This window comes from Protopterus annectens, chromosome 3.part1 (genome assembly GCF_019279795.1).
Source record: "Protopterus annectens isolate FY-2018-M chromosome 3.part1, PAN1.0, whole genome shotgun sequence".
Taxonomy (NCBI): domain Eukaryota; kingdom Metazoa; phylum Chordata; order Ceratodontiformes; family Protopteridae; genus Protopterus; species Protopterus annectens.
Window position 1 is genome coordinate 602343042 of NC_056732.1, and position 24958 is coordinate 602367999.

The window sequence follows — 24958 nt, forward strand, 5'->3', positions numbered from 1 at the left end:
TTCTTATACATAATTCCTATTCTCTGCATCCTGAGGTTGACCTAACAATGTATATCTATGCTCACTTCATTCTTCCAATTTCCCACTTTCTATTTTTCTACCTAATCTGTACACCTTACATTGCACAACATGTTAACCTAACCTGTTTTCCTCATGGCTTGCAACTCAATATACCCTTTACCTTCCTCTCAAATTTTAGGTAAACTACTGCCTGCAAACCCTTTCCTTCCTATTCCCCCAACTTGTCTGTCAAACACTTATAAATCTCCTCCTCAAACACCTTTCCCAGATGGACCTTTCAACACTGATCAAGTGCAGGTTATTCCTTAAATGTTTTATGAACCTCCCTATCTGTACTATGTTCCAGACTTTCCATCCATACTCACCTCCTCATCCGCTTCCTATCCTCCCAACTTGACACACTCTTATATTCAGTCATTCTTATTCTCCATTATACATTAAATGCCATAGCATATTTCTTAAAGTCTGACATAGCTCACCCTTCCATACTTCTCCCATTTTCACTATCCCTTTACTAATTCTTCTTGCTTCATATTCCAGAATACTTTGTCACAAATCCTTTGTATATCTAACAGAATGAAATCGGGGCAGGCTGATACATACCTCAGTAAGTAACACATCAATGGTAATATTAATACTGTCATTACCTCAGTGCTCTCCCCTAACGACCCTACAGTCCCTGACCATTCATCTAAAGGTTGGCTAACTTTTGCCTTAGCTCTAAACATTATCACTCTATTTCCTTCACAGAAATATACTCTGCCTCTACGTATCTCCCACACCTCAAGGAATATAGCAGTCTTACTGCTACCATACATCTCAACTAAAGAGCAAGAAATATGTGCAAGGCCATAAATAAAAGTGGGACAAGGCCCATAAATAGGAAGAATTTTTAAATATTGCTTTTACAAAGTTATAAAGTTGACAGAATAACAGGTTTTGCATTAACGTGAATTTTCTGAAGGATATGTAGTCTGAAACTCAGATGCCTGCCATTATTTTCTAACTTCACTCTGTAATGATTTACTACTAATTTGCTAGAAAAACACAATTTTATGAAAAAGGATCAAAAATATAAGGCCAAAATCTGGACATCCTGCAAAAATCTGTACAGTTGAGAGGTATGCCGTTATCATAAATAAATGATGTGAAGTTTCAATGCATCTAGTGTTACACAACACAGAACTGTAGTGTTGCAGGTAGGATTACCACCTGTCCCACTTTGTGAGGGACAGTCCATCTTTGGGCAGTTGTGTCCTGCAAAGAAATAAAAAAAATGGCAAATGTCCCAAGATTTTAAGGCAAATATATTTCCTATATTTTATGCAATAGTTGTAAAAAACAGTTATTTTGTATCTGAAACACCTAAATATGATAAGAAACTGAATAGGCAACTAAAATGCTACAAGAATAAGCTTTAATTTAGGCCAAAAAGTGAAGTTCTGTCCTATGTACTGGCCGTGGGTATGTTTTTCCCTCTAAAATCTGATGTTTGCACCAAAAATGTCCCACTCTGGGCATTTGAAAAGGTGGCATCCCTAGTTGCAGGGTAGAGAAATATGAAAAAATTAAATAAATAAAAACATGATACAAAGAAAACAAAGCTGTGTGTTAATAAAAATGGACTAATGAAATATTAAAAATATAATGAATGTCAACTGCTGCTGAACTCTGACATCACAAGTAACTGAAAATCTACTTGTAAATGACCCAGTCTGCCTAGCCAGCATCTTGTTGGTTGTGGTAGGAATTCATAAACCCCTCAAGCCCTGGCACCAGTTGTTTCTATGCTTGCATCAGCCACAAGGGTCATCAAGGATAATCATGATCAAGAGGTACAGCCCTTAAAAAAGGGGAACATCACTTATCTTGGCTAACACACAAAGGCAACAGTTGGCTGCATTTAAGTCAATAGTGGCAAAATGTCTGATGTAGTATGCTGGAAAAACTGTTGCACAGATTCTCCACCAATGGTGGTCACCCCCCCATTCAAAGCTCCTACTGCCCACATGTAAAGAGCAACACATGGCTTAGCACTATAACCTAATCACCTGTCCCTATGCTGATGATTCTATTAGACCATTGACTAGTACTGCAGATTTCAGCCTACCCACCCCAGTGGCAATCAGTACACCAACTTCAGAAAACAGAGTATCCAGGGTCATTTGTATTCCAGATGAGACTGGCAATTCCCAGTCTGTCATACCACTCTCCTAGCACTGAAAAGTATCTGCTTCCCATTTCCACCTTACCTATCAGTAATTACAACACAGCACATCAGTGATGGGTAGCTCTGGACTCACCTCCTCTTCCTTCCCTTGTGTCAGTGATCAATATACCCAGCCTCTTACTACACAGCTTGTCAGTGATCATAACTACTGACTATCCTCCACCTCTTTTTTCATTGATTACTATCCCCTGCCTTTCTACTCTCTTCATGATCTCTCAAAAATAAAAATGCCCTACTTAGTGCCACTACCATCTCAGCAGTTGCTGGTAATGGCCACCTGTCCTCAACAGTACCCATTCAGCATCTCACCTCCTTACTCACATCCCGCATACTACAACATCTTCCAGTACTGTTACTGAGGTGTGCAATGAATCTCTTAGCATTATGCTACTGAGGTGTGCAATGACTCTCTTAGCATTGTTACTGAGGTGTGCAATGGCTCTCTTCAAAAACTACATTTCAACAGCTTAGTGCATGGTGACCATCTTGATGACATGCAACACAAAGCCAAGGCTATACCACTCTTGCCAGGAAATCTCTTACTTCACTTTTGTGGCTTGCCCTAACACATGTTCTATGTCATTGGCATTTCAGAGCAGAATCTCAAGATTCATTAATCTGCAAACCTATATTGATATCTTCTAGGGTTTGCAACTGCTAAAACAGCAAAAAATACTTACAAGATGTAAATTTAACAGATAGTCTTCATCTTGAATTGTATATGCTGTCGCAAAAAAGGTAAACTGCACTATTGCCAAAAAACATAACCTGTACTACTGAGGCGCCATCCTACGGATGAGATGTTAAACTGAGGCCCATCTTTGTCAGCTGAGGCTAGCTTAGGTGGATGTTAAAAATCCCATAACAATCATCAAAAACTGCAAAGGCATGTCCCAATTGTTCTGGCCAAACTCCCTCCATCTGTATAACTTATACCCCAGTTTCCTCTTAAAATCAGCATGTGATTATTAATGGCAACAAATGTAGATAAATAAAATTAATGTGGATTCCACTTGAACTCAAAACGTATAACTGTATGAGTACCTGTCACATCAGTACATCCTTAAGGAGGAGATACTTGCAGCTGTTACAAAAACATGTTTTTGCTCACCAGTGCCACTCATCATCCAGGCATCCAGATAATTTTCAAGCAGCTGAAAATTCCCCTGCAAAAGGGTTACAGTCTTATACAGACATTCCTCCAACATCAGCAGGTATATGTCTCGTACAATAGTCATTGCTACTTGCACTACCTTTAGTTCTAGCTTACAGGTAAACCTATAGTGACTGATAAGTTAAAACCATAAACATTCTAATTTCATCAACTTCTATGATGACATTTCAAAATTAACTTGCGGCAGCATTACTCTAAATGTTGCCACAGCATGTATTTTGGAGGTGAACAGTGGTGTCTCATAGGGCTCATTGACAGGACTTATTTTGTTCAGCATTTGCTTTTCTGATCTCCAGACCATGACCAAGGGTTCTGGCTAACCAAGTTTGCAGAAGACTAAAAACTGGGAGTCATTGTCAAGTCCCTCTCTGACATCAAAGCCCTTCAGCTAGAATTTACACTTGAAAATATTTGGTGTACTAAAATGGTCTTAGATTGAATATTAAAACGAAAAACACTGTCACATTAGGTAAACAACTCTTCCACAGAGCACACACCATCAGCAACCCACATCAAAACTGAGAATGCTGTTAAAGACCATGGAGTTTGGATTGATAACACTTTCTCCCCCCCCCTTCGATCATCATACAACAACAGTAGTCAAAAAGTCCATCTACTTACAATAGCTAATTAGTAAAGGAATATCATCCAGATCTAAAGAAGTCACTGTCTTCTTATATTCATCATTGATCAGACCATTTACTGAATGTAATGCCCCCTTTGGGATGTATCTGACTACACATATCAAACAACTAGAAAGACCCCAAAAGTTCTTAAGATCACCGTATTTTAAATCTTAAGTTACTAGAAATGATTGGAAGCACATTTTCTCTTTATTCAGCATCTTATAGACTTCTAAAAGGAGATTTATGCCTTGCCTTCCATGCCATTAGGGACCCCGCAGTCCTGGATCTCTTGTATCTCCACAAACCAAATAGTCCCACAAATTCTAGAACTAGGGATATACATTTCCATCAGGAAATAAATAAAACACAGTGGTCAGATGTGTTCAATACCCAGTGCCTTCCCTACCTCTGCAACACACCCTTGTGGCAGTGTGATACATTATCTTCCTTCAAACAGGAACTAGATGACTGTATGGGATTTTCACAAGTTCACCCATGGGTTGACTGGCTTAGCCCTCCTTGAAAAAGGAGGCACAGTCTAAAGGAGGATACTGGCAAGATGTAAATGGTCGCAAGACTTGGTTGCTTTCTATTTCCTATGATTACTATGTTAAGTGCACGACATCCATGGGCAGATTATACTTGAAAGGCTGAATATACATATACATATACATATATATATATAGATATATATATATATATATATATATATATATATATATATATAAAAATAAATCCAAGTAGCATTTGCCAATGGCATATGTTGACTGCATTGTAGATGAACAAATAAAGTCAAGGAATTCAAGGTCCAGACGTTACTCCAAATCCACTATATTATGAATTGTAAGTTCTTTCATTTCGGCAATGCAAAACTTTTTCAGACATGTAAAAACAAATTTAAAAACTGTTTTTAAAACCCCATAAGAGTCACATGGCCAATATCAACCAATGAACCTACTCAAAGGTGCAACCCCCAAAAAAATACACAGTCTTTAAAATTAAAGGAAAAAATTAACATTATTACTAATTAATGTCAAAAACATCCTTATATTTAATGTGGCATATCAGAAAATATACGCACAGATCAATTACATGTTTATTGAGAAGAGAATTACCTCTGAAGAAAACGATTATCTTAATACTCCGGCACCTAGAACTCCCACTATGTTCGGGGTCCCAATTATCCACAAAAATGTCTAGGATCTCCTGATGCATCCAACTGTCCATGGTAGGGGTTGAATAACTAGTGCCAGTGCACAGTTTCTTGATACCAAACTGAAACCCTTTTTGAAAGATGTGGGAAATCTATGTAAAGACTCTTGGCACCCCCTGAAGAAAACCAATCATCTGGAATTTGACAACAATGATATACTCATTACCATCGATGTTAAGGACTTATACATGGCGATTCCACATGATTTGGGGGTCTAATGGTTTGTAGATTATTTGAGCAAAAAAGGTCTGGGGCAGGACCAAAGCAATCCGTATGAGGAACTTATGGAAATAATTCTCAAAAACAGTTTCATATGGCTCAATGGCTATTACTATTTACAGAAGGAGGGCGTGGCTATGGGGTCACTGCTGGGATCCCTTTTTGACAACACAGTTATGCTGGAATGGGAACAATTATATATTCAGGACTGTTCATATCAAGCATGTTTTAGACTTTGCCAATGTTATTTGGATGACATTTTCATCATTTGGAAGGGGAATGAATTGGAAATCTAAGAGTTTATTGATTATGTCAGTAATACAACTACCTTCTTAACCTTTACATACAGTTACAGTGATATTGCTCTCCCTTATTTGGATGTTCTTTTTGTTAAGGATAGTAGGAACAACCAATACTTGACCCTGATTTACAGGAAGGCAACATATTCTACCACCTTAATATAGTTTTGCAGTTTTCATCCATACTTCCAGAAAAAAGCAGTGGTGAAGGGGCAGCTGGCTCGTGCTGCCCAAATGACCACCCTGGATCAGCAATTTGTGGAAAAATGTGGAATGGTGAGGATCATGTTTCTCAATAGGGGTTACCCTGAATCCCTTATTGATGAGATGATACAGGAAGTTACCTATAAAAGGAATTTGGGACATTTCACAACATTACTTAACGGTGTGCCACAGACTTTTAGGGGTACCAATCGGCAATAATTAACAAGTAACTCCTCTCCTACGTCCTCATTACCATGTTTAGCATAAATAGCTCAATCATTAGGATTATACTTAATAAGAACTGGGGCATTCTAACTGAGGACAGAAAACTAAAGGATAAAGTAGGGGAAGCACCTTCTATAGTACACAGAAGGGGATGCACTCTCAAAAATATTTTTGAGAGTGCAAATCATACAATGAGAAATAATTGGGGCATATTCAGATGTGGTTGGTGTACATATTGTGAGTGCATATCCACGGGGGATAGATATGTGATTAAAGGTAAACAATTTAAGATGTCTCACAGGGTGGACTGTGAAAGTAAGGCTATTGTCTATGTTGCACTCTGCTAGCAATGTGAAAGCTTTTACATTGGTAAAACCGAATGGAAACTTTGTGAATAGATATACGAGCATTTATATGAAATAAATGCAGAAGTACCTATGTACTACTTACCTAAGCATTCTTTCAAATTTATGGGGTTGGAGCAAATCAGAATGGACCCAAGAGGAGGTCCATAGAAAATAAATCTGGAAATAAGAGAAATTCACAGGCAGATTTTTGGAGTGCTTATTGCTGGCCTGGACTAAATGATTGAGCCAGCACAGTACCATCCTATAACTCAAAGCGCTTAAAAGGTGATTTAATACTTTTTGTTCTAATTTAATGGAGATTATTCATAATGATGAATGTTCTTAGTACCTGTTTTAATTGTGATGATGGAGCAACTAATATAAAATCCTTATAAGGATGTTTTTGACACTAACTGATAATGTTAATGTTTTTCCTTTAATTTTAAAGCCCATGTATTTTTACAGGGGGGTGCGCACCTTTGAGGAGGTTCATTGGCTGATACTGACCATGTGACTCCCATGGGGTTTTAAAAAGAGTTTTTAAATTTATTTTTACATGTCTGAAGAAGTTTTGCATTGCCAAAATGAAAGAGCTTATGATTCTTAATACAGTGGATTTGGAATAACGTCTGGACCTTGGATTCCCTGACTTTATTTGATCGCAAAGTTTCAATTTCTTCTTTTTATGTGTTGTATTGTGGATGAACTGCTGTGATGTTATAGCAGGGAGAAAGGAAGAGGAACCATGTATCATACAAGACATGATGCACAATTTAATTCCAAAGGATAGCAGTCCATATCTACAATGCATGAGCAACAAGAACATTTGCCTCCTTAAGTTCATGTGCATGAGGGGTTCCCTTAGAAGACATTAAGAGCTGTGGCTCCTTGGGATAATGTTAACTATGGAGAGGTGAGCTCCATGAAATATTGTCAGCCATGGAGAAGTGTATCAACTGCATAACAGCAAACTAGTGAACACTAGAAGTTACTATCATGAGACCTACTAAGATGGGCAGTACAGACATGCACACACATGCACATAGACACATACACACACACACACACACACACACACACACACACACACGCACGCACACACACACACACACACACACACACACACACACACACACACACACACACACACACACACACACACACACACACACACACACACACACACACACCTGTAGTATACTTCTACATTAGTAGCATGAGTCATGTTCTTCATTTCCAGATAAGGTTTAATGAGGGTATTTAGATGATGGTGAAATTGTACCAGTAGGCAATGTGTCTGCAGAAATTCAGATACTGATAATAAATTCACAGATTCTGAATGCACATTATGGGGTAGACTGGTCAGAGATGGGACAGGTAATGCAAAATCTGATGGGATCGAGATTGCAATGAATACCTACCACAATAAAGTCAAGATACCAGAACAGTATTTGAAACAAGAAGACTGATATTCTGGTATGATAACAAATGACAGATATAAATACTTAACAGGCAGGTAGTTTTGTCTGTGCTGGTGCTGTGTGCTTTCAGGTTATTTATTTATTTTATTTATTTATTTATTTTACATTTGTTGACCGGGCTAGTCTAACTGGATATATGTCCATTTTCAGTACAGACCCGGGGAGAAAAGCTCCAAGCACCACAGTTATAACAAGGTTAAAGATTACATTAAATAGCTAACAAAATAGTAACTAACTAGGTAGTAGATTACAATAAAATAGTAAACAGCAGTTATATCTAATACATTGTATTGATCATAAAATGACAAAAAACAGAAAATAGGACATGAATCTTCAGAGGAGTAAAATGCTTAAATGTTACAGTAGTTTTACTGTTCTCTTTTTATTTTTGCTAAACAATATTGTCTAGATTTGAGTAGAAACTGGGAAGTGGTAGAAACAGAGGTGAAATTCTAGTCAGGGTTATTACAAGGGCATAGCCAGTGTGTTCTAAGGAATAATTTGAGTTTTTGTTTGAAGATGGGTAGGGAAGGAAGTAATGTAAGTTCACTAGGTAGAAGGTTCCAGTTTTTGCCAACTGTGTTTGAAAAGAGAGAGTCACCTGCCATGTTGTTGGACTTGTTTATGCTAACTAATAGTTTATTAGAGGAGGGTAATGTATTAAGATTTTTATAGGGGATTATAAGGTTGGAGAGTATTGGAGTTTTGTTAGGGTCATTGAGGACTTTATGAGCTATGGTAAGTTGGTTAAGTTGAAACTGATTCTGTAGTTCAAGCCAACCAAGTTGTTTTAGGTTGTGACAGTGATGGGATCTGAAGGGGTTACCAGTGACAAATCGGGCAATATTATTATAGGAGCTAGCTAGTTTGAGAATGTTGCTTTTAGTTAGGTTAGTGTAAATTGGTGAGGCATAGAGCAGTATAGAGATTAGAAGTAATTGGGCAATAGGGTTCTAGTTGTAGAGGTAAGGAAGGGTCTAATCCTATATAGGGAGCCCATTCTTCTGTTAACTTTTTTTATAGTGTTTTTAATGTGAAGGTCAAAGTTAAGGTTGTTATCTATTGTAATTCCAAGGTGTTTAGTGTTGGAGTCAGGAGAAATGAGGATCCCATTATTGGAGATGACTGAAAAGTCTAATGATGTGGACTTACAGGTAGGAGTAAAGCGTAGGAGTTTTGTTTTCTTGGGATTCAAGAGGAGACAACGCTTTAAAAAACATATTTCTACTGTGTTAAACACCTTCTGAGTTATAGATTGTAGTTCAGAAGGAGATTTGGCTGTGCAAATAAGTGTGGAATTGTCTGCATATTGTATGCAGGTAGCTTGTGGAATAGCTAAATGCAGATCATTTATGAATATAGAGAAAAGTAGAGGGCCTAAAATTGATCCCTGGGGGATACCCAAGGTGACAGGCAGGAGGGATGATACTTTATTCTCCCAGAGCACTGCTTGCTGCCTTTTGCTGAGGTAGGAAGTGAACCACTGTATTGCTAGTGAGTCAAAGGAAAGAGATTTTGCTTACTGGAAGATCTTTGTCTGAACTTGAATTTCAAGCAGAAGCTTAAAGATGGAGGATACATCAGGTGTCAGTCTTACCTTCAGTAACCAGGTGAAGACAAAAATAATAAACAGAGACAACGGAAGTCCAGCTACTTTTCCTGAGGCACATTTTCTCAAAAACAATAACAGCACAGGACAGAGTACAACTTTTAAGAGCACTGAACCTCCAAGCCATGGAAATGATATACCCAGGCAAAGAACACAGTACATGTTTTGATCTGAAAGAATGGAAGGATAACAAATATCACCATGGGAAAGGAGGGTATCAGGTGAACAGAATGGGATGGGAAGAGTGAGAAAGCATTTAGAATGAGGATGATAACAAAATAATTTTAATAATAAGACTTTGTTAATTGGGGTAGTGGACTGTTCCCCAAGTAGACACATTTTGGTAGCAGCTTCTAGAAGACAATTATACATTACACATACATGAATGACATGTGGTATACAATTTTAAAATAATATATATTACACACAATAGTCTGAATCAATGTCACCATATGTATACTGCTATAGTAAAGTTGTGTACAGACAAATGTAGGTACAAAAAGTACAAGAATAAAAAAGTAAAAAATAAATAAAAGTATATACATGTTTGCAAATTTTATAAGGAGAATTAGAACTTGTACTATATCTACACCATGTACATGAAGCACACATTTTATTCACCTGACTGAGAGTTGGAATATGAGGAAGCAATTAAGGGGGCAACGTTGTCTGGTTGAATTTTTTTTAGGTTGTCTTAAAGTGGGAGCAGGCAGCTTTTGCAGGTGTTTTTACCAATTTCAGTATAAATTATCTTACTGAGTAACAAGACTTTATAATGTTATTTGAGAGTAGTCCCATAGTTTGGGGCCCAGAAAAAAAATATAGGCAGTGGAAGTTATTTTTAGGTCTATGGAGCCCTGCTGTGTTGTTTGTGCAAGACAGATGTTGGAGTGGACTGTTTTTTTCTTGCTAACTTAGATCTGAGTATAAGCAAGGTTTCATAATTGAATGTTTTCTGAAAAAACTAGTAGGAGATCAGCACACTATTATACTGGGAGCCAGTATGCCCATATAAGACTGATATAGAGGTGCTCAGAATATCAGAAGAGGAAAATGAGGTGACAGATGCTGCTGAATATGGTTTGCTATTCTGTCATGTTTTCTTTGAAGCATAGGCAAGGAGGAATTGCCCGTGTTCTTGTCGGGGCTATAAAATGTTTCTATCTATTTTCAGAAGTGAGGTAATGAGATATTTAGCGACAACCACTTGGAATGTATTTATTTTTCTCTTTCTGTTATTTATGGGAGGTGATGTAGTTAAAGAGTGATCGAGAGAACAGCCTACATATTTAAATGAGGATTAACATTTGAATATTCTGCATGCTATAAGTAAATGGTACGAGAAAGTTGGATAGGTCCTTAAGCTTTTGGGCATTATCGAAGTTTTTTTTTTTTTTGCATTTAATTTAAGTTGCTTATTTTGCAGCATGGCTGAAAGACTATTTAAGATTATTTGAAAGTTCTCCAAGATTGCATTCGCCGTGAATGGCAGCATAAAAATAGGTCACTTGCATTAAAAGAGTAAAAATGGCGTGTTTGAAATCATGTGAGCTAACCCTAACTCCAACTATACTAATCACCCTTTTACTAACAATACCAGTACCACTACATAAACAAATTATATCTGTGTTTTTTTGGTGGGGGGGGGGGGGGGAGCTTTCCTTTTTTGACGGCTTGATTCATGCAAATAGTGTTTCAATGAAAGGTAAGATACACTTTTTTAGATTGACTGTCTCCATTGATGTGTGTGTGTATGTGTGTGCATCTGTGTGTGCAAGTGTGTGTGTGTGTGTGTGTGTGTGTGTGTGTGTGTGTGTGTGTGTGTGTGTGTGTGTGTGCAATAAACACTAATGTAGTTACGTATTTCTACTTCACACTGCTTTAAGTGTGCTGGTCACTTTTTCAAGCAAGTGTAAGCAGCAAATAACAAAACAGTAGGATATGGCCTCATTACCATACAAAATACACTTCATATTGCAAAAAATTATTGCATTTCATTTTGTGCTGAAAACTCTGAAGACTGAATTCACAATGACTCACTAAGTAAATAAATGTACAGGGTACTGTATTACCTTGCTAAATTCATCAGTAGAAGATCTTACTTCTTAGAAAGAGAAGCTGAGAACTAGATCTAGCAGATGGAACACCTTGCACTGAAAATGAATATATGTGAAGATACAGAATTAAAACCACACTGTAGGTAGGAAGCTGCTGTCCTATTCAGGTAAGTTGTTTTTGCTTATCTATAATACTCTGTAGGTGTATATAAATAATTTCCCACTACCTACCATAACATCATGTTGTGTGTGTGGTTATAAAGGAAAAATGAGTAAACAGTGAAACTAAATTTTTTGCAAAATCACTTGCAACTTTAACATGATACACATAAGTGGAAATTAGATTAATTATAAAATTAATATGTTTCATAAAGAGAGCAATGCACTTTTAAGTGTGCATCTTTATTCATGTACTGACATTTTTTTTCCTGAAGGATGTTTTATGAGCCTGTTACTGCATCCCCGTGAATGCACACCATTCAGGGACTGGCTGGCTGATTTATCTTAGGTGTTTTACACCTGTTTTTCTTATGCCACACTCTGATTCTGTTGCTGCTGCTACTGACTGAGCCTCCCAAGGGAAATGATGATGCTGGGCTTGTATGATCTTGCTGTTTCACATATACCATCTCACTGGTGACAATAAACCACCGCAACACTTCATCCACTAAGCAATATTTAAAATTAACTGTTTGTCCAAGGTAGGTGACTTTACCACCAGTAATGTTCCAAGTTTCGTCAGTACTCCAGTCATAAATAAAGCATCAGCAACAAAAGGGTTAATCAAATATCTGTTTACATTTCTTATTATCCATCTTGTTTCATGACAAAATCAGCAGAGATGAGTGGCATTCTGCTGATGCTGTAAAGATTACAAAATGCCACAGAACACTTCTTGATCTAGTGTGCATTTGGTAATGTTTATAGCAAGGAGAATTTTTTTAATTTACAAATACTAACTGTTGTGATGCTTTTGTTGTCTATAACACAAAAAAGGACAGAAGATGGGTAGAAGCCAAGTTACAGGTTTTGTTTGTATAAATTACTGTAAAGAAGTCCCAGTGGTTCTGGCTCTCCACTACTAAACTCCCACTAGAAGGTTGAGATAATTTTATTTATTTATTTATATTTTATTTACCAGGAAAGTCTGATTGGGACAGAGCCCAATTTCAGCAGATGCCTGGGGAGAAATGCTATGCTACAGATGCATGCCTTTGGAATGTGGGAGGAAACTGGAGCAACCATGAATGCAGGGAGGACATGCAGACTCTGCACAGAAGGCACCCCAGCCGAGAATCGAACCAGAGAACCTCTTGCTAGGAGACAACGCTAACCACTGCACTGCCCAGACACAATGAACAGGAAATATTTTTTTCAGGATGTACAGTCAGTTACAGGTATGCAACAAGCTGAAAGAATATGAGTACTTGCAGAAAAGCTGCAATTACACCGAAATAAAAAGCAATGGCCACCATAGTGCTGGGTTACTGTTGAAAGTGTCTAATCCATTTTTGACCTACTACTAGACAGACAATTAAAATACAGATACATGCTAGTGCCATGCTTTTTAAATTGACATTAACCCTTTATCCAAGGCTCTGCAAATTAGGCTTACAAGTGCTACTACGAAAAGAGAGAGATAGGTATTGGGCTTCATTAGTCCATATTTTTCAGGAAATCACAGCCTAGCTCTCCTTTCATAATGCCATTTACAGAGAGGGCTATACAATAATGTGCAGGACTTATGCACTAAGTTTGAGAAACAAAGAGAATACACTTAAGCACATTACAATTACTATGATACTATGGTCTATAGACACTGATATTCACTCTTAATTCCAGTGCAGATTATGTGACAAAAAGGTCTCAAAAATGTGTTTGGTTCTGCAGAAAAGATGTCCATTACAGTTCTGAACCCTGAAACCCATTCTGAGCCCATAGCACTTTAGTATTTTGGGCTGGAGATTATTGAGAACAAGGCAACATAATCAGGATAAGGCATTTTGCAATTTTAACAATCAAGACAACGCTTACACACACTGAGGAAAAAGAAAAGAACATTCCTTACATTGCTCTCATGTTATTCTCTGGCAGAAGTGGAATTTCCAGAATTTTGGTACTAGAAACTAAATTTTCATGACTGGTAGTTGAAACTGTCTTCCCTGTAATGCGATGAACCTGATAGAAGGCATGAGGGCGCAGAAGACGGTCATCAGCAGTCCCAATGAACAGTTGCAGGGTGAGTGGCTCACTTTCTAAGTAACCATGTAACTGAAAAAGAATAAAAAATTCCTACTAAGTTCCATATATACAAATCAAGCTATTACAAGCATCTACATTTTTATAAACAGGAAGCTAATTTAAGGTGAGAATTAGCAACAGCTGTTAGGTATACACACTATATAGTACTGGTACAGTCTTCAAAGTTCTCTTAAACTAAACATCCTGAGACAGTTTTTATATATGTTTGATTTTTACACATTCTTTATTCTTCCTACATGTGTAAAAATGCTTAAAAATCAATTGTTTTTATTTGTACTGTTTTTTTTTTTTCTTAAACAAGCAAAGCGTACAACATTAGTTCATGCTATTACTTGAGACCATAAATGTAGGACAACTTTGTGCCTTTGCAATTTTTAATCTCTCATACTGGATCAAAGTATGCACCCATATATGGGCATGTGTCTGAGAAGCTGTACATCTGCACGAGTAAGGTAAGTAAAGGATATCACCACATTTTAAATTCACATATAATTTTGCAGACAGATAGTTCCCTTTTCAAAGCAGTACATATGGTGAATTCAACATGGCTATCATTAAATACATGCATTAAGTTCATTTCTGCATTTGACTTGATAAATCTTCATTATATTACTAAGAAGCACTTCCATGCACAATACAGATCTTCAGAATTTGTAGACTACTGCAGCTGTTTCACAAAACGGGTAATGCTCCAGGTATGAGCCTAGATAATATGTATCCTGAACTGCCCTTCTCTCCATTATGAAGAATTTAGTTCTTAACACTGTCCTGTTAAAGAATTACTATGAGTTTGGTGAATTAGTGCCAGTGAGAAAGCAGACTTTTGTAGTGTTAGTGTGCTTGTGCCCTAAGATGGTTCAGGGCAAACAAAGTGGAAATATGGATTTGCAGGATGGTACTGCCAAGGAAGAACACGTTCCTCTTTCCTTAATGCATTCACTTCAGGCAGTGAATACAAGGATGTAGAGCCCAAAATCACATTTTGAAGAATGTATCCAAATGGCAAATGCTCACTGTAAATATGTTGATGTGACTCTGACTCTCCATTCAAATACTAAACAGAAGTTGCAGAAGGACGTTAATGAACAGAAGGGTCATATGGCTGTAAAGAGGAGCGAATGCACGCCTTAGAAGAGTGGCTGCCAGATTAAGAAGAAGAGGCAAGGAGGGAATATATCAAGTAGAATGGGATCCTGGAGAAAGTAGAAGCTAATGATTCAGTGAATTACATTAAGGAGCTTTTGGTTCAGTGGACCACTATCGAGGACTCAGAAATGAAAAAAAGGAGTATGCTAGCTGGATATGTGTACTAATAAAAGATTGACAAGTTAACAGATCACAACTGTTAATAGCGAAGTTTAAGATGTAGAAGCAAAAAACAAAAAGTTTGAGCAGTTTGGAAACTAAGGAAACAATTTCAAGTGAATGTATGACAAGTCTACAAAAAAAGATTACTCGGTTACAACCAGAAGATGGAGCATGTCCCAGATAGTAATATGACAATGTACTCAGTTTGCAGATGACATTGTGATCTGTAGTGAGGGTAGGGAACAGGTGGAGGAGACCCTGGAGAGGTGGATATATGCTCTAGAGAGAAGAGGAATGAAGGTCAGCAGGACTAAGACAGAATATATGTGTGTGAATGAGAGGGAGGATAGAGGAATGGTAAGGATGCAGGGAGCAGAGGTGGCGAAGGTGGATGAGTTTAAGTACTTGGGATCAACAGTTCAGAGTAATGGTGAGTGTGGAAGAGAGGTGAAGAAGAGAGTACAGGCAGGATGGAGTGTGTGGAGAAGAGTGCCAGGAGTGATTTGTGCCAGACGATTACCAGTAAGAGTGAAAGGAAAGGTCTACAAGAGGGTAGTGAGACCAGCTATGTTATATGGGTTGGAGACAGTGGCATTAACAAAAAGGCAGGAGTCAGAGCTTGATGTGGCAGAGCTGAAGATGTTAAGATTTGCACTGGGTGTGACGAGGATGGACAGGATTAGGAATAAGTATATTAGAGGGTCAGCCCAGGTTGGAAGGTTTGGAGACAAAGCCAGAGAGGCAATATTACGTTGGTTTGGACATGTGCTGAGGAGGGATGCAGAGTATATTGGGAAAAAGATGCTAAGGATGAAGCTGTCAAGTAACAGGAAAAGAGGAAGGCCTAAGATAAGGTTCATGGATGTGGTGAGAGAGGACATGCAGGTGGTTGGTGTGACAGAGCAAGATGCAGAGGACAGGAAGAAATGGAAACAGTTGATCTGCTGTGGCGACCCCTAATGGGAGCAGCTGAAAGAAGAAGAAGAAGACTCAGAAATACCCAGTGATATTAAAAACAGTCTTTGCATTGAGTACTAAAACATTCCTCAACACTGGAGGAGCTGGGTTAAGAGAGTATAATCCTTTTGTGCAAAGCTCAAGTGAAGCAGATTTGGGGAAGGAACTATGTCAAAGAGAAACAATGGAAAGGAGAGATGACATGGATCCCTCTTCATTATTGAAATGCAAATAGCTGCTAGAAAAAGGAATTCACTGCAGGCAGACAAATAAAATGAAGATTGCGTAAACAGTTGAGAATGATACAAAATACAATTCAGAGACTAAAATACATATTAACGTGGATATTTAATATTCACTATTATTTAAAGAGTGAAAATTGCTGTACTCAGTACAACTGAGATTTTAATGAAGGTCAATAACTACTGGGATGATTCCTGGGGACTTGCTATGTTCAAAAGGAAACAGCACTGAGAAACCAATAATACCCTAGGCAAAAGAACAGGAAGAGTCTATGAAGTGGCTTGTGGAAATAAGAGTTCATCTTTAAAGGGATACATGCAACAAAAACAAAGAAGGTGCTGTTTAGTAGGGAACTGCATGAAGGAATGTTTAGAGGCAGAAAAGATGCTAGCAAACTCCAAACAGGATAAATAAAGTGAGAGGAGGTACAATCATTTAGCAACTGGGTAAATGCAAGTGATTTAAACTTAGCAAGTGTATTAATAAAATGAGAAGTGAAATGCTAGCAATAACCAAGAATAGTTATTTCAATTGTTATGGGTAGTATAATGAAAGACAGAAAAGCCTCTGAACATGGTACTCATGGAAAAGGGGGACTGTATTCTTGCACATTTCTAGAAAAGCAACAGTAAGTGAAGTAAGCGCTGTGCAAACATCATCACTCTGGACTCTCTAGAACTGATATGAATACAGCCTGCACTGACAGAGAAAGGAGCAAGGGGGTTTTGTTAATTGAGAAAAAAATGCTACAAGACTGTGCAGGTGCAGAAATGGAAAGGTTTCCCCTTTTTAGTCATCTAGAAGAGGAAGAATCACCATGGGAACAACAGAAAATATGGGGAAGGGGGTCGGGGGGTCAGAAGTTCTTTCAATGAAAAACAAAGTAGCTGTAAGTAACATCAAAGAAGTTAATATTTCAAGATTGCAGTGCACAGTCTTTGACTCATTTCTTGGAAGCAAAAAAAAAAAACAAAAATAATTATACAGTTAAGCTTAATTTTATAAAGCATGGTGAAACTTTTATATGTTTGTGTTTACTAATATTTTTATCATTATGTTTTGTACTTCACACTTTCCCTTTATCTTTGATTGGGAAAGAAGTGTAAATAAGCAGGAGAAAAAACACTATCAAAGATGCAAAAGTAGATGTATGAGTGAAGGAGGAAGGGAGGGAGGTGGCGATAACAAGTAGAACAAAGTGGTTAGTGTCTTGACTAACCCCTTTGTTCTACTTATCACCACCTTCTTCTGGTTCTTTTCTTTATAGTTTTCCATTTGTTTTGTTTTTGTGTGTGTGTGTGTGTGTGTGTGTGTGTGTGTGTGTGTGTGTGTGTGTGTGTGTGTGTGTGTGTGTGTGTGTGTTTGGCACTTTAAGAAGTTGTCTCATTTTTGTCTACTTCTGGTTTAATTAATATTTCCACTACTTTCTGAAATACTTCTGCTAAAACAAGCAATTACGTCATGCAAATAAGTCATCTCAGACTTTTTCTCTTCATGCTTTAGAACTTTTACTATGTTTGGATCTGATGAGGTCAGCAAATATGCATGCTCTCCCACAACTGTACTACCCTCAGTTTCGAACAGGCCCATACCTCCTTTAGACTGAGGGATATATAAAATCAATGTGTATAAAGATTATGTATAATTTAAGAAGCATGAAGAATGTTTCTTGTTTTCTTGTCCAGCTGACTCAATGCTGTTTGGGGCCAGTCAACCACAGCAAAGCTGTAAGTTAGAACAGGAAGAGCAAATTGATTTATAGCCTGGGCTTTTTTTCCAATGTATTATGGCAGAAGTCCCCTTCTGTGTGAAAGATAAGTAGATGAATATGGAAAAAAAGGTATGGAGTGACAGGAATTTGGAAAAGGTATACAATCACTCTTATACCAATTTATGTCCTACCTAGAATTGAGTTCAAAGGATTTAGAGCTACTTTAAATAACATTATGGCCTTTCCTGAAAGTATGCCTGTTATTATGGGACACCAGCATATGGTAACAAAGTTTAAGAATGACCTAAAAGGCATGAATTTACAACAGTAAAAAGATTCCTCTTAGCTTTTATGTAAGAGATTTAGGGTTATGGGCTAGCTTGGAAGTATAGTATATATACCATTCCTCAAAACAAAGCATGGTCCACAACAACAAAAGAGCTTCAGTCACCCACAAGCACATACACAGGGTAGAAGGATATGAGATGGGTCCAGTTGTGATATCAAACCATGTCCCGTTAATATTTAGGATAGGATTTCATATAGAATGGGTGTCCCCGACTACAATAACTAAGTGAGAGCAGCAGTACTGAAACGTTGTTATTTGATTCATTTGCTGAGACAACAGCAAGATGGAAAGAATTGGCAACAGATCAATAAAGGGATGGACAGAGTTCTAGTATTTTTGTTTTTGGTAAAAACAGATTCCAGAGGGAAATGCAGGAAATACAGTCTGAGGTTTCTGAAAGAAATATTTAAGGAACTGGCATTTGTAGATTGTAAGGAAAATCTTACATGCTGACTATCTTAATTGGAAGATCATTAGGTTGGTTTCATTGATATCTTGAATGTCATGCTGGCCAGGTCACACACCAAGTACCATGCCAGAGTTAGAGAAGAAGAAGGAGGTGACTTTAGGTTTGTTTTCCATCATTTTCTTCCTGTTTTCCCTGATTTCCTATGTGTGTGTGTGTGTGTGTGTGTGTGTGTGTGTGTGTATATATATATATATATATATATATATATATATATATACATATATATATCTATATATATATATATATATATATATATATATATACACATACATACATATATATATATATATATATATATATACATACATATCCGCGGTGGTACAGTGGTAGCATTGTTACCTCACAGCAAGAGGTTCTCCTGTTCGATTCTCAGCTGGAGTGCCTTCTGTGTGAAGTCTGCAAGTCCTCCCCACGGTCGAGTGGCCTCTGAAAAACATGCGTGAATGGGCATGCCTTCGCTGAAGTTTGGGCGTCGGGCTGGCAACTCGGCACCATAAAAATCGACTGCCAATCATTAGCGGACCGGAGTTCCGCTGTGGCGACCCCTAATCGGAAAAAGCCGAAAAGTCAAACATATATATACATACACACACGCATAAGAGACAAGGTTTAGCAAGACCTAGAGGTTCTTGTGGAACATTCTAATTAACATGATAATCATCATCCAGAAAAAGAATCACCCAAACAGAGAATATGAATACATGAACCTTCATCAGACTCTGAACATGAGCCACTGATATCTTGCTCCTCCACTGAAAAAGCAGCTGTTGAGCGATACAGACTTGGAAAAACAAATTTACATTAACTCCGATCCACTACAGTGGTGGAAGCTACACAAGGACAATTACCCAATCCTGGCTAAATTAGCCAGAAAATATTTAGCATCCCCAGCCACTACTGTCCCTTGTGAAAAAGAAGTTATGTACTCACCATAACATTACATCTGTGTTGTCAGTTTTCATTCTTCCTCAACTGATGGGTTCAGATCCATTCCCTCAACTCTGACTTGACCATTGCTAAAACTCATAGCAACCAAAAATTCTCAAGCTTCTCTTGCTTGCTGCCTTAGTAGAAAGTAAAAGATGGAAATTATTATTATGGAGAAGCTATATCTGCAGTGTATGTAAAAAAACACGAGGACATACATGTCCACTAAGCATGCATTCTTCCATAAGCCTTAAGGTTGGGGGTTGGTGGGAGGAGAGTTTAGAAAGACTGAAAATGGACAACACAGATGGAGCATTATGGTTCATAGGTTGGTACTAGGCTATCAGCCTAGGCTATACAAGCCTAGCCTTAACAATTCCCTGGCTATTTCTTCCCACAGTATTTACTTCCCTGGACCCCTGTCTAGCAGAGCGACTGACGTGATCCCCGGGGTGAATTTCCTATCTCCCATCCAATCATCAAGGTTCCTTTTGAAGAGGGCCAAAGAGGCGCTCTGCTTGACATGTATGGGCAGTCTATTCCAGAGTCTGGGGAGTCTCTGGGTCAGGAACCTATCCCTCCAGCATGTTTTGTTCATTGTGATGACAAGGTTTAGATCCCTGGAGCATGAGTCTCTGAGGGATTAGGATTTCTTTAAGTGTAGCATGTCCAACAGCTCTGGGTTTGACATAGCCTTGTATGTTAAGCAGAGATCGCCTCTGAGTAGATGATATGCGACAGAGTATAGGTGGAGTTTTTTTTAGATGGTCAGCATACAGCATCTGCTTTAAGCCTGTGATTCTTTTAGTGAGGTATTTCTGCGTCCTTTCCAGTTGTTGCAGATGTCTTGAGAGGTACATACCAAACGGGCCGTTGTATTCTATAATGGGTCTAATGAGGGATGAGTACAGTGGGACAATGTCCTCCTTTTTTCTGGATGAAAAGCCCTTAGTGATGAGGTGTGCCACACAGAAGGATTTCCTGACTGCTGTGGTGATGTGGTTATCGAAGGTGAGACCACTGTCCACCTGTGTCCCCAAGTCTCTTATCACAATTTCGGTGTTTATTGTACTGCCACCTATGTGGTAATTCATGGGTACATGTTCTTTCCCAAAGGGGATAACTATACATTTCTTGGCATTGAGCCAGAGCCCATGGCTCTGGCACCAAGCATCTATTTCTGTAAGGCCCTTTTGCAGAATATCCACATCATTTGGGGATTCAATAATGGCTCCCAGTTTGCAGTCATCTGCGAATTTTATTAGCCAGAGTCCCTTAGTTTTGGCCTGTACTTCAGAGAAGTAGATGCCAAACAAGAGCGGTCCCAGGACTGATCCCTGAGGTACTCCACTTGGCTGGAGCCAAATTTGGAGTCGGCTACTTTTACAGTGTGGGTTCTGTCAGTAAGCCAGTTGGCAACCCATCCAGTGACGTAGGGATTAATGCCCAGCTTAGTAAGTTTATCTCTGATTCCAGAGTGGGGGATGGTGTCGAAGGCCTTGGCAAGGTCCAGATAGGCTGTGAGGACCACCTTACCCTTGTCCATACCTCTGGAGATTGATGTGAAGAAGTCAATCAGGTTCAGGAGACAAGATCAGCCCTTCACGAACCCAAAATGCCTGGGGTCCAGTGTTTGAAGGTTGCCAAGTTCCATGATAATACATTCCATGGCCTTGCAGATCAGGCTCGTCAGACTGATGGGGCGGTAGTTCCCAGGATCCAAGGTGGATCCCCCCTTGTGGAGTGGGATAACTGTAGCTGTACACCACTCAGTGGGCACGAAGCCTGAGGTGAGGCTATGATTAAACATGACACTTAGGTGAGGTGCCATTTTGTAGTTCATGTAGTACACAGCCTGGAATGTCGTCTGGTCCCATGGATGCTGTATTCTTAGCTTTGGACAGTGCGTTTTTTACCTGTGTGGCAGTTATTACCAGAATTTGGCAATCTTTAAGTATTGAGATGGGCCCTTTAGGGGGTGAGAGGGTGGTGAAGTTTGCACTGAAACAATCTGCCAGAATATTGGCAATATCCTTGGGATCAGTATATTTAATGCCATTCTGTTGTAGCTCAGAGCAGATCTGAGCATTGCCATTTGGATTCTTGACGTAGCTATAGAATGCCTCGTGGTTGTCTTTGGAATCTTTGGCAATTTTATTTTCATAACTAGCTTTTGAGGATTTTATGAGGGATCTCAACTTCTTACTGAGGCTGGTAAGAGAGTTTTTTGCATCCTGGAATTTTCCTCTTTTCTGCAACAGTTTCTTTCTTTTGTTGTAAAGTTTGTTTATGGCAAGGGACCACCAGATTTTGTTCCTTTTTTTGGAGGAGAGCGTCTTGGTTTTATTGGGGATGGCACGATTCATGCTTGAGTGGATGTGCTCGTACAGTGCCTTAGTGTAGGATTCAGCAGTCGAACTTTCAGTTCCCATCTGCATGTGAGTACATACTTCTTTATCTGATGTTGTCAGTTTTCATTCTGTCCTCAGCTGATGGGACAGAATCCCCAGTTTCCTAATTTCCAGGGCGGACTCAAGGAAGGATATTCCTGAGCACCACAGAACCAAACGGATGCCCTTCCTCTGGAGACTAGATCAAATTTGTAATGAGTAATAAAGGTATGGGGAGAAGCCCAAGTAGCTGCTGCAGAAATATCATCCATGGACACTCTGGACTGAAAAACTGAGGAAGTTGCCATGGATATGGTGGAGTGGGCTCAAACAGGTTTTGTCAGAGCAATGCCCAATTTTTTACATATAAAGGAAATGCAATTTGTTATCCATCTAGATAGAGTAACTTTGGTAACTGGTTTACCCAACGTTGGTTCCACATATGAAACAAACTGTTCAGAATTTCTGATGGTTTTTATCCTATGTAAGTAAAAAGGCAACGTCTATGAACATCCAGAAAATGTAATACATATTCTCCTTTGTTAGAAAATTTAGGAAAGAATACTGGCAAATTAATCGATTGATACTGGATTCTGACACCATCTTTGGAAGAAATGACGGACTGGTACGGAAGGTAACTCTGTCTTTATGGAAAATCAAGTATGGAGGTTTTGAGCACAATACTTGGATCTCAGAAATTCTTCTAAGGTAATGGTCACTAAGAAAATTCTCTTCCATGAAAGATATCTGAGTTTGCATGTAGCTGAGGGTTCAAAGGAAGATTGTGTAAGAGACTGCAGCACAAGGTTTAGGTCCCAAGGGGGAGAAGGATCTTTAAAGGGTGGCCTTAAGAGTAGAGTGCCTTTCAAAAAAAGCTTTGCTCAACGTATGGGCCAGTACAGAAGAACCATTTATTCCAACATGAAAACTGGAAACCGCTGCTAATTGAACTTTAACAGTAGAAAAACTAGCTCCCTTTTCAAAAAGATGCACTAGAAATTCCAAGATACTATGAATGAGGGCTGAGAAAGGTTCAGTATTATGGTTTTGAGCCCAAAAAACAAATTTCTTCCATTTGCTGGAATATAGTTTTCTGGTGGAATGTACATGGGAGGAGAAAAGGATATGACAAACAGAAGAGAGCATAGGTTGTCTTGATATTAATGGAACTGGAGGAACCAGGCAGCCAACCTTAGATTCCCTTTGTCTGCATGTATCATGCCTGTTGGGTGAGACAGGAGGTCCGGAGTTGGATCCAGAAACCAAGGTGGTTGAATCAGGTGAGGCTAAAGGAAGGGAAACCAAATTTGTTAAGGGCAATAAGGATAACCTTGCTCTTCAACCTTGCAGCTTTCTGAAGAAATTTGGGAATTAATGGAGTGTGAGGATACATGTAAAGTAGACCGGGGAGGCAATCATGAAGTAGAGCATGCCTTGGGGATCCCCTCTGTGGGGGGATTAGGGCAAAGTAGCTGCTGCATTTGTTGCTCGGGGGGGACACTAGTAGATCGCAACAATGCTGGCCCCAATGTTGGAAGACTGTGTTCGCAGTCTCTTTGTTGAGGGACCATTCATGAGGTAGAAGAATACACCTGCTAATTTGTCTGCTACCACGCTGGACTTCCCTGGAATGTGTGTTGCTAAAAGAAAAAGGTTGGAAGAGATTACCTACTGCCACACTCGCAGCTTCTCGACACAATGGGTAGGATTTGGTTCCTCTCTGTTTGTTGATGTAGCAGATGACTGACATATTGTCCAGCTATACTACAACTGTCCCCAAAGGAGAGCATTCTGAAATACCTGCAATGCTAACAGCACTGCTCTCAGCATCTTTGGGGGACCATGTGCCTTGAACTGTCTTCCCCAAGTAATGCCCCACCCCACCCTAGCTGGGAAGCGTCCATGGTGACTATGGCTTTGGGCTGAGGGGAAATGAATGGACAAACTTGTAGTCTGAATGAATCCACCATTTTAGATCTCTCTTACAGATGTGAGTGATTCTTACTTTGTAAGACATTGGTTGATAAAGAATCAACCAATGAATAGCTGACAGTGGTACTAAGGTTATTACTGTCGCCATCAATTCCAGCGCCTGAAGGAGCAGTCAATCTGAAATTGAGTGCTGCATATTATCTTTTTGACTTGAAATCTTATGGTCTAAACTCTCAGTAATGGAAGGGAAGCAATGGTTGTCTTTCTATTTAGAATAGCTCCTGTAAACCTTAAAGTCTGACTGGGTTATAGATGAGATTTCTCGTAGTTTATGGTAATCTCTAGACGACAGCAAGTCTGGAGAACCTGGTCTCTTGCACATATGAGTTGATGCCTAGTTGGAGTGGTAATGAGCCAGTTGTCTAGATATGGAAACACTCAGAATCCTTGCAATCTGAGGTGAGCTGTTACTACTGCTATGCACTTAGTAAACACCCTGGGGGCTGTGGTGAGTCCAAAGGGCAGTACTCTGAACTGATAATGAGAGGCTCCCAGCCAGAAGTATAAGTACCTTCTGGACTGTCTGATCATCTTTATGTGATAGCTTGCATCCTGAAGGTCTATAGAGCGCATCCAGTCATCCTTGCCCGGAAATGGGAGAATGGACTGAACCGTGACCATCCAAAACTTGGTTCTTCGAACCAT

At 38.9% G+C, this 24958-nt stretch overlaps 1 protein-coding gene across 2 annotated transcripts in view; it reads right to left on the bottom strand.

Annotated features, from left to right (window-relative positions):
* NFATC1 (nuclear factor of activated T cells 1) overlaps nucleotides 1-24958 on the bottom strand; it is a 1564586-nt gene that overhangs the window by 1066012 nt on the left and 473616 nt on the right. For both annotated transcript variants that reach the window (XM_044066987.1, XM_044066986.1), the window contains exon 4: nucleotides 13774-13976. In XM_044066987.1, coding sequence (XP_043922922.1) covers nucleotides 13774-13976 — 203 coding nt within the window. The remainder of the gene's footprint in view (nucleotides 1-13773; nucleotides 13977-24958) is intronic.